Here is an 11006-nt window from a genome sequence, read left to right as displayed (position 1 = left end):
GTGCTCCCAGTTCTGTCCTCCTTTGGGAAAGGCTGGATGTTAGTCTCTGGGGCAGGTAAACTCCTGAATCTCTGGCTGACCCGGAGGACTCTTGATAGAGCTGAAAGCTGGGATTCTCTATTGAAAACAGGAGGATTATGTGACAGTGTGCACATATTGACAGGGAGATCCCCTTACCACCAAGTCTTCTTCCCCTAGCTAGACCTAGGATGCTGGCCTATTCATTCTAGGCATGATGCTAAAAACTTGGCCTCTGTGTACCAGTGCCCAATAGAATCTTAGAAGTTTTGGGAGAAGTAGAAAAGAAAAGCTTTATTGCTTTGCCAGGCAAAGGGGAACACAGAGGACTTATGCCCTCAAAAACTGTGTATCCTAACCTGGAAAGACTGGTGAGAAGTTTTATAACAATGGGCTTCCCATGTGGTACAGTGGTAAAGAATCTGCCTGCCAAGGCAGGAGTTGCATGAGATACAGTGTAGGTCCCTGGGTTGAGAAGATCTCCTGGAGGAGGAAATGGCAACCCATTCCAGTATTCTTGCCTGGAGAATTCCATGGACAGAGGAGCCTGGCAGGCTGCAGTCCATAGGGTTAAAAAAGTTGGACACGACTGAGCTCACATTCTCACAAAGAGCTCAAAGATACTGTTCTGTGTATCCCTTGATGTAGGACTAGGACCTGCCCCAAGGCTGTCTTGTTCCTTGGCTGTTCCTTTCTTGTCTCTGCATCCTCTCCCAAATCTTCCCTTTGGAACTCAGGGAAGGTGATGGAGACTAGAATCAGTTCCCTACAAACAAGAAATGGGGGACTTGGTGAAGCTTCCATGCCCAGGAGCCCCGCAGGGTCTCACTTGGTTTTAGGCAGAGATTACAAAATTCTTCTCTGTCAAGCCAAATAACCCTAGGAAAAAAGGTCTAAAGGTATGAACATTGGAGCTTCTCCAACTAGTTGGTTCATTCAGATGGCCCTACAGTGACACCCATAATTGACAAGCCCTGTCCACTTTTGTAGAGCTTCCAATCAGCTTTTTGATACCCAGCCAAGAATCACAGAAAATAAGAGATCAAAACAAGAGCAGGGAAAGAAAAGCAGTTTGGAAGAAACAAAGACAATACAAAAAGAAGGAAAATGTCAAATGTTAAAAAAGTAAAATGAAACGAAACTGAATTATCAGAGAGATAAGGGTAGCCATTTCACTGATGAGCTAAGAATGGGATGTTACCAAAAAAAAGAGCATTTGCAGATCACAATAAGTGCTCTTGGAAATTAAAATTATAATAGCAGAAATGGAAACCTCAATAGAATGTTTGGGAGATGAAGATGAACAAAATTCTCAAAAAGCAGAGCAAAAGACAAAGTTTTGTATAGAAAAGATAAGGAAATTAAGCCTCTTTTGAAAATTTCAGCATTTCAGTAAGAGAGGTCTCAGGGAAAAAGACATATGAAAATAGAGGCAGAAACATTACTAAAGAAGGGATTCAAGACTCTTCCAAAACTGAAGAACTCAAGACGACATGCAAAAATTCAGGAATCTAACTGATATCAGACTTATTCATTGCAGCACTGGAATGGGGAAAGAGCAGAGCAATGCTTTCCAAACTCTGTAGGGAAATAATTTCAGCTTCTATACTTACAGAAACCATCAATTAAGTGAAAAGGTGGAATAAAGACTATGGGGACATTTGAAATCTCAAAAGAAATGACTTTCCATGCAGCTCTGTTTAGCAAGCTACACAGGGATGTGTTCCACCAAAATATGGGAGGAAACATTTCAAGAAAGAGAATGTCATGGGATCCAGGACACAGATCAACACAAAAGAGAAATAAAAGGAATACCCAATATGACAAAAGATGTTTGCGCGAGGAGCTAGGTCTGAGAAGAGGGGGTTAGGAGCTCTGAGAAAGATTCCTTTTAAAAAAAAAAAATTGTTAACCCGATCAATAGAGAATGAATCGAATGAATCGAGAGGAGGTTTATACAATGGGGGATGAGTTTGGGGTTTATGCGACTGGGGAAGATAAGAACATAGAAAACCAAGCAAACAAACAAAAACAATGATTAACTCCAAGGTCAACAAGAAGGCTTTCTCAGTGATGAATACTACACGACTCAGCTGTGTTGTGTGCTTGTCATGGTGATGTGAACATGAAATGTTTATAAACCCAAACTGTGATCTTGTGTGGTCGGGAGGACAGGAATGTGCAGTGTGTCATAGTGCAAAGAGGTACATCTTTCCCTTTGGTGGTGGGAAGTTGATAGACAAACCTTCAAATGACAAGACGAAGCCACACGCACCTGCTGTTTAGAATAGGGAGGCACGTACCGTAAGAGTCAGCAGAAAGCGCTGGAGTTGTTACATCTGGCGACTGGAAAATAGGGGAATGAAGGAGCCTGGTACTTGCTTTTCTTCTAACGGCTTTCACAAGTCTTCTTGACTCTTTATGCTGTTCAATGACTTTGATTTTAAAAGCCTAAGTTTAAAAAGATGTGGTTTGAATTCAGCTGCTCTTGTATTTCACTTGACCATTCTCATTTCTTCTTCTTCTTTTTAAAAAATGTTTATTTATTTACTTGACTCTGCCAGGTCTTAGTTGCAGCATGTGAACTCTTGGTTGCAGCATGTCAGATCTAGTTCCCTGACCAGGAATTGAGCCCGGGTTCCCTGCATCAGGAGCACGTCTTAGCCATTGAGCTACCAAGGAAATCCCTCCCATTTCTTTTTTCACACAGAGTCCTATGGTTGCTTCTACAAAGTCTGTGCAAAACTGGCTGCACACAGACTCCGTGTAGAGTTTGAGTCCCCAGAATCCACAGCACACATAGAGTATTATACCCATGAGGTCCATTATATTTTTATTTTTAATAATATTTAAATTCAAAATAGTACAATGCACATATCATTATAGAAAAAATGCAGAGATGACAAAGAGGAAGAAAATAAAAATAAACCATATTAAACTCTGGATTTCCCTGGTGGTTCAGATGGTAAAGAATCTGCCTTCGATGGAGGAGAACCAGGTTTGATTCCTGGGTTGGCAAGATGACTTGGAGAAGGAAATGACAACCCACTCCAGTATTCTTTCCTAGAGAATCCCATGGACAGAGGAGCCTGGCAGGCTACAATCCATGGTGTCGCAAAGAGTTGGACACAACTGAGTGACTTTCACTTCCCTTCACTTCAGACCTCTGGAAATGATCTTAATAGTTCATTAAAAGCCTTCTCAGATTTTCTAAAAATGTAATCAGACAGATTTGAATCTTATTTTTTTATATTAAGAAAAAAATAATGATTTATTTTCTATCAATACATACATACATCATAAACAACTCAGTCTAACTTTGCATATTTAATTTACTTGGATATTTTATTTTATTTTTTACCTATTATATCATTATTACATGAAAGGGTTTAAGACTTCACCTTCCAATGCAGGGGGTTCAGGTTCGATCTCTGGTTGGGGAGTTTAAGATTCCATATGCCTCTTGGCCAAAAAACCAAAACATAAAAAACCCCAGAAACAATATTGTAACATATTCAATAAAGACTTTAAAAATGATTCACATTAAAAAAAATGAAAAAAAAAAAAAAGAGAAATAGAACACTGCTGATACTCCAAAATGTCCCATAAACCCAGCCCAAGGCCTGCTGAATCACACCTCCATTTTTTCTCAAGAAGTAAGTGCTATGATGACTTTTATAATAACCGTTTACTGGCTTTTCCTTATAATTATACTATCTATATATGCAACCCTAAACGAGATAGATTTTGAATCAACAAGAATTTATAAGAATGGAAATATATCTTACTTATTTTACCAAGTATTCTTTTTGTAAGTTTCAAATATATTTTTGCCTAGAATTGTAGGTTACTTATTTTACTATTTGAATAATTTTTTAAAAGAGAGGCATTCACAAAATAGCATGCAGAAATTAATGAAATGGATGAGAAGATGAATATAAACTGCTTCACATAAAGAAATGATAAAGTTTAAACTCAGATAAACCATTTAGGGGAACAGGAGAAGTCACTTCATACAGATGAAAGTGTGAAAGTGTTAGTCGCTCAATCTTGTACTACTCTTTGTGACCCATGGACTGCAGCCCATTAGGCTCCTCTGTCCATGGGATTCTTCAGGCAAGAATACTGGAGTGGGTAGCCATTTCCTTTTCCAGGGGGTCTTTCCAACCCAGGGATCGAACCTGGGTCTCCCACATTGCAGGCAGATTCTTTCCCACTGAGCCACCAGGGGAGATCCTCATATAGGTGAGCTACCGCAGAAAAGAAAAGGTGTGAATGAATTCTCATCAGGTCCTGTAGAAACCGCAGTCAGATTCCACTTAAATATAAAAATCACGTTTCTAACAATTCAAGTAATCGAAACTAGAAATATGTGGCTTTGGGGGTGGTGAATTTCCTGTTCTGGAAGTGTTTGTGCAGAGGCCCAGGATGGCTGGAAGATGGAAGTTACAGATGGAACCCCTGCCTTGGGTGGAAATTGGATTAGACAACGATGAAGGCCCCTTGCAACTTCAAAACTCTCCTCCTCTGTGACCTCTCCAGGTACTGGAGGTGACCCTGAAGACCTGGTGACCCAGCGCACAGAGAGCACCTACTATCCGAAGCACCGGAGAGCAGCTGTTTTCAATTTCCACTGTTGACAGACCAAGAGGAAATGGCCTTTGGTTGCTGCAGTGGAAATGTCGGAGGAGCGGAAACGTGAACCCTGAGAGTCTGACGCAACAGAGGAATTGGGGAGGTTTTTGAGAAAGATCGACATTGTCTTTCTGGAATACTTTAGGCATTAGACACCTAGAGGCTATGTACCAAGATCCTTCCCCATTGCACATAGAATGTGAAACAGTGGGAAGAAGATGGGACGAATTGAAAGTAGCACTGAAACATATAGATTACCATATGTAAGATAGCCAGTGGAAATTTGCTGCATGACGCAGGGAGTTCAAATCCGGTGGTCTGTGATAACCTCTAGAGGTGGGGTGAAGTGGGAGGTGTGAGGAAGGTTCAAGAGGGAGGGGACACATGTATACTTATGGCTGGCTCATGTTGATGTATGGCAGAAACCGATAAAATATTGTAAAGCAAGTATCCTCCAAGTAAAAAGAAATAAATTTTAAAAATCTGAAGCAAAATTCAATTCTGATGTTGAAATTATTTTAATAGCCAGTTTTACTGAGAGTAAAAAATTCCAGAAATTAATATACATATTCATGTACTTCATATCATTCAATTCAATTGGTACATTTGCTTATCATAAAGGGAAGTTGTAGGAAGTAACCTACTCTCTGGTCAAAGCATCTTTTTATTAGAATTATAACAAAATTCCTAGTTTCAATGTATTTATTGCTAATAGGTACCACAGCTAGTAAGCTGGAAAATGCAGAATGTCATGTAAAAAAATGAAAACATACAAGCATTCTTTTTTCTTTTAAAGAGTTACTAGGTTTTTCTTTTCTTTTTTAATATTTTTGGCTGTGCCGTGTGGCACGTGGGATCCTATTTCCCTGACCAGGTCTCGAACCCGTGCCCCCTGCAGTGGAAGTGCAGAGCCCTGACCACTGAACCACCAGGGAAGTCCTACAAGCATTCTGAATTGCTGGTTAACTTCTGGTCAAGGAACCATTTTCATGTTTACACTTTGAGGGTCAACAATTCCAGTCCTCTGGTCATTCAGTCAAATGTTAATTTAGTTACTCCTATGAAAGGACTTTTCAGATGGAGTTAAGGTTACTAATCAGCTAACCTTAAAATAGGGAGATTATCTGGGTTTATGGGTTTGGACTAAGTGTAATCCCATGAAATCTTAAATGACAAAGAGGAAGGCAGAGGGTCAGAGTTGAGGGCAGGGGGCAGATGAGAGAGATTTCAAGTGGGTGAGGGACCTTTGAGGGCTTTCAGATGGAGGAAGGGGGCTGTGAGCTTCAGAGTGTGGGGAGGCCCCTAGACACCCACAGACCTCAGTGCTACAGCCAACACCCGAGTGAGCCTGGGAGCAGATTTCTCTCTTGAACCTCTGAAAAGTAACACAGCCCCTGGACACCTTGACTTCTGCTCTGTGAAACCTGGAGCTGAGACACCAACTAAGCCCACTGGGCCTTGTGACCTACCCACAGAGAGATGATAAATGTGTATCCTTTAAATTCGGGTGATTTGTTCAGACAGCAAGAGAAAACTAAGATAAAGAATTGCATAGAAATTTAACAACATTTCAACCCTGTAAATAAGAACCAAGACACAAAAAGGAAAAAAAAAATGAAAAGAAAAGAAACTAAGAATATTACTTTTTTTCTGAGAACACATATCCACAGCCACCTGGAGTGGCAACTTTTCTGTCGGGACTACAGTAAACCAGAAATCTGGTTCAGTCCCTAGATTTCCCTGGTGGCTCAGACAGTAAGGAATCTGCCTGCAACTTGGGAGACCTGGGTTAGGTCCCTGGGTTGGGTAGATCCCCAGGAGAAGGAAATGGCTACCCACTCCAGTTTTCTTGCCTGGAGAATCCCATGGACAGAGGAGCCTGGCGGGCTACAGTCCATGGGGTCGCAAAGAGTTGAACACGACTGAGCAACTAACATCTTGGATTGGTCTCAGCCCTGCATTTGCTGGCAAAAGGCAGGTTGCCCAGAGTGTTTATTCCAGGCTACAGGAGATTCCTAGAATGGAATTAATATGATATTAAGTCTTTTTAAAATATATATATATTTACTTATTTATTTGACTGCATCAGGTATTAGTTGTAGCACACAAGATCTTTGTCATGTCATGTGGGATCTTTCGTTGCAGTCCAGGGATTCTCTTGTTGTAGAATGCAGGCTTAGTTGCTCGGTGGCACGTGGGATCTTAAGTTGCCCAACCAGGTTTGGAACCCCACATCCTCTGCATTGCAAGGCAGATTCTTACCACTGGACCACCAGGGAAGTCCCTGGTACTAAGTCTTAACATTCAAAATAACTTTGCATTTTATGAGGCTACATAGGTTTAAATTTTTATACACACACACACAGACACCCTAAAAGAATAAATTGTTAAGGACGTGGAGCAGACTTTAGGGAACTCTCCATGACTGCTTTTGGGTGGTTGGTCAAATGTAAGGACTGAGCAACTAACACACACTGTTATGGTTAATTTCTGAAAGGCTGAGAATTCAAATAGGAAGAGTCAGTCTTTGTCTCGCATGCCAAAGCTGCTGGGATTTGTGCAACAAAGCACGGGAAAGAGAGGCAAGAGTGAACTTTCAGAGCTGGAATTCAGGGAAGTCTTCCTGGAGGAAGTGACATTTAGCTAGATATCCCCAGGATTCTCAAATAAATGGAAGGCATGGCTGAAAAGAGGGGTCATTAAGCGTAACACAGACCTCTGGGCTTCCTGGACTCTGGCACTGAGCCTCCAATTGCTGATTTCACTTAAGTTTAAGCAAGTTATGAACAACAAAGCGTGCTTTCTCAGTAACCTACATCAGTGCACAGCCCTTGTGTTGACTTCCAATGGCATCATTATTATTCCATGACAATATTAGAGCTTTAAGTGATCATTTAACACTTGCTGTAGTTTTTACAGCTGACTAATTTTATTAGTCTGGGCAATTGCCTGCACCTGTTTCAACAGTCAAGTGGACTTTTTGCTTTACTAAATGAACTCAATTCTGAGCAAAGTTTTAACAATGCACCTATTTTAAGAAGCAAATAGAAAAATTTGGGTTGTGCCTTCTGTACCATAGATGCTATTGTGGACATGAATGTCAGTATGTAGTCATGGATGCTTTAATTGTGCAATTTTTTTTCTCTTCTGTTTTGGCTCGTCGTCATGGATCTGGGTGGCGGGTCGCTGTTGTCATCTTGCTCTTCTCTACACTATGTCACAGCCCCTGTCATTATTTAATTCTTAATTTATCTTTTTTTTTTTTTAAACTGAAGTATTGATTTACAATGCTGTGCTGCTTTCAGATGTGCAGCAAAATGATTCAGGTTTTTCAGATTCTTTTCCATTAGGTTTTTACATGAGTTTGGAGATAGTACCCTGTGCTGTACAGTAAGTCCTTGCTTATTTATATATACAATAGTGTATATCTATTCATTCCAAACTTCTAATTTATCCCTCCCTCTCCTCTCCCCTTTGGAAATGGTGAATTTGTTCGCTAGGTTTGTTTGATCAGAGTGTTTTTGGTTGGAAAGTTTTCTCTCACCCACAACATCTTGGATGTCTTTTTTTTTTTTTTTTTTTTTTCTTTTATAACTGAGATTTTATTGGTTGTTTTGAGGATCACTACACAGACATTTCAATTTGTACACAATTCTTCACATATGTACCAGAAATCTAAAATATGTAGTTGTGATTCATAACAGTTATTCCAGTGACTTTCCAGCTTAAAATTTGGAGCAAACTTTCCTTAACAGGATATCAAGTACCAATATCTTCAAATATTGATATGTTGTTACATCATAAGTCCCACTGATTCACAATTTAATATCATATACACTACATACCCAAACTGTCAATCGTTCACAGCACATTAACCAAGTTACTAGGAAAACTGGACTACCACGACCAAAGATGTTATAGTATAGTGCACAAAATTCTGACCAGGAGAGCCAAGATCAAAAAGTGGTTTGCTGTATGAAATAATTCTACCAAAACGATATGGGAAGAGAAGTAATTTAAAGTGTTCAAGACATTAAATGCACAACTGACTCCAAACTGCCATTTAGTATGCTTTTGTGTTACAGGATATAAAAGCTACCCCCCATCTATGGAATGTTAAGCTGACACCCAAGACAATCAAAGCCTCCCGTATCCAATATCCCACTATTTTCTGGTTGTACCAAAAAATAAACAACCAGCAAATGATTTCACCTCTTAAAAAAAAGCATTTACACTTAAAAAATGGGATGAGGTGGGATTCCCTCCTTTTTAAAAATGTTTCTAGAGCTACTAAAAAACTTGCATTTACAAAATAGTTGATAAAAATATTCCTCTGGATTGTACAAGAAGGGAAACAGGGACCACTGACAGGACTCGGTATGTGGTTATTAATCAGACTTGGCTTCTTTCTCTTCTGCTTCATCAGAGGCTGGGCTCTCCTCGTTTTTAGTCTCTCCATTTTCTGCAGGTAAGTCTTCTTTAGTCTCCTGGTTGGCCACTTCCGCCTGTTTTCCCTTTGCTCCTCTTTTCCCTTTTGTTTGCACTTTTTTGTCTGAAGATTTATCCTTTCCCGCCGCCTTTTTTGGCTTCGTTTCCACTTTTGCAGGAGCCGGTTTAGCTGACAACCTCGCCGACCTCCTCTTGGGCTCCTCCTTCGCCGCCCCCTCGGCGGAGCTGACCTTCCTCTTGGGCATCGTGGCGACGGGGCGGGCGAGAGCCGGGTGCCTGAGGGCCGCGGCGCGCCGAGAGCCTTCGCGAAGCTGAGTAGCCTGACCGCTGCCGCTCCTCCCGCCGCCCGAGCTGCTGGGACCCGCGGCGGGGGTCCATCTTGGATGTCTTAATGACTAATTTATTTTTCATAGTCCATGGACTCTTCAGAAACCAAAAATTACATTTAACTGGTTTTAGCTAGAGTCTGTTGACACAGATGATTTCAAAGTGATTTATACTTCAATTCCTTCATCCTCAGTATTCATATGAGATTAATGATAAATGAAATGATAATGGTGACATTTATGAGGCTAATGGATATTCACATTTTTAAATATGTATAAGAAAACAAGTATCTTTGAACTAAAACTTATGTTGGAGATATTTGAATCCCCTTGTGTGTGTTTTGTTTTTTGTGGGGGTTAATGCTAAGAATTACCAAAAAAAGAATCACATTTTATTACCAAGGGGTAAAAGTGCTGCCAAATTATTATATTGATGGTCCTAACGCAAAGCTTCAAAGAGGTTTCTAAATTGAGTGTTAATACTAAGATACTGAGCCCATACTCAGGCACTGCGTTTCGTTGTTGTTTAGTCACTGAATCATGTCCAGCTCTTTGCAACCCCATGGCCTGGAGCCCACCAGAGTCCTCTGTCCATAGGATTTCCCAGGCAAGAATACTGGAGTGGGCTGCTATTTCCTTCTCCAGGGGACCTTCCCAACCCAGGGTTGGAAACTGCATCTCTTGTGTCTCCTGCATTGTCAGGCAGATTCTTTATCACTGAGCCATTCTCTACTAGGAAGCCCCAGTCCTGGAGAAGGAAATGGCAACCTGCTCCAATATCCTTGCTTGACAGAGGAACTACAGTCCATGGGGTGGTGGAAGAGTCAGACATGACTAAATAAAATAACAGGCACTGTATTAGAAACCCCTATAATATAGTTCAGGGAGCAGTGGTTCCCATCTTCCCTTCATCAAGTTGTGCTAAGGTAGACTGACAAAAAGGGGCCAGGCTCAAAGCCACAGATTTTGGAAATGTTGGGGAGAAACAACACTACAGTTAAAACTGTGTGCAGAAAGTTTAAATTCACTGCTGTAGCTGAAACGCCAATACTTTGGCCACCTGAGGCGAAGAACTGACTCATTAGAAAAGACCCTGATGTTGGGAAAGATTTAAGGCAGGAGAAGAAGGGGATGACAGAGGATGAGATGATTGGATGGCATCATCAACTCAAAGGACATGAGTTTGAGTAAGCTCTGGGAGTTGGTGATAGACAGGGAAGCCTGGCATGCTGAAGTCCATGGGGTCGCAAAGAGTCAGACACGACTGAGTGACTGATCTAAACTGATCTTTAAAAGACATTCCCATCAATTACTTGGTTTAGTTGATTTTGGATTTTTCCCTTTTAGTTTCTAAGGCTGGTAAAAATATAATTGACTACCGAGAGAAACAAGTTCTAATTATCATTCTATTTCTGTGTCATAACTAGTTTTTATTAATTTTTCTCTTCAGATCTGGGTTGCTGTGTGCAATAATGAGCATGTCTTAGTACATGTGGGTTTTTATTCTACATTTTTAATAATACAGCTATGCTGCTGCTGCTAAGTCGCTTCAGTCGTGTCCGACTCTATGCGACCCCA

General features: G+C 40.7%; 1 protein-coding gene across 1 annotated transcript; it reads right to left on the bottom strand.

The window, feature by feature from the left end:
- Positions 1 to 8239: 8239 nt before the first annotated feature.
- On the bottom strand, positions 8240 to 9471 carry LOC113904189 (non-histone chromosomal protein HMG-14). The gene has a single exon (XM_027561021.1). The coding sequence runs from the start codon at positions 9345 to 9347 to the stop codon at positions 9042 to 9044; it is 306 nt and encodes a 101-aa protein (XP_027416822.1). The 5' UTR covers positions 9348 to 9471; the 3' UTR covers positions 8240 to 9041.
- Positions 9472 to 11006: the final 1535 nt, after the last annotated feature.

This window comes from Bos indicus x Bos taurus, chromosome 14 (assembly GCF_003369695.1).
Source record: "Bos indicus x Bos taurus breed Angus x Brahman F1 hybrid chromosome 14, Bos_hybrid_MaternalHap_v2.0, whole genome shotgun sequence".
Classification (NCBI taxonomy): domain Eukaryota; kingdom Metazoa; phylum Chordata; class Mammalia; order Artiodactyla; family Bovidae; genus Bos; species Bos indicus x Bos taurus.
Note: the sequence above shows the minus strand (reverse complement) of the source record. Positions and strands in the feature narration are given on the sequence as shown.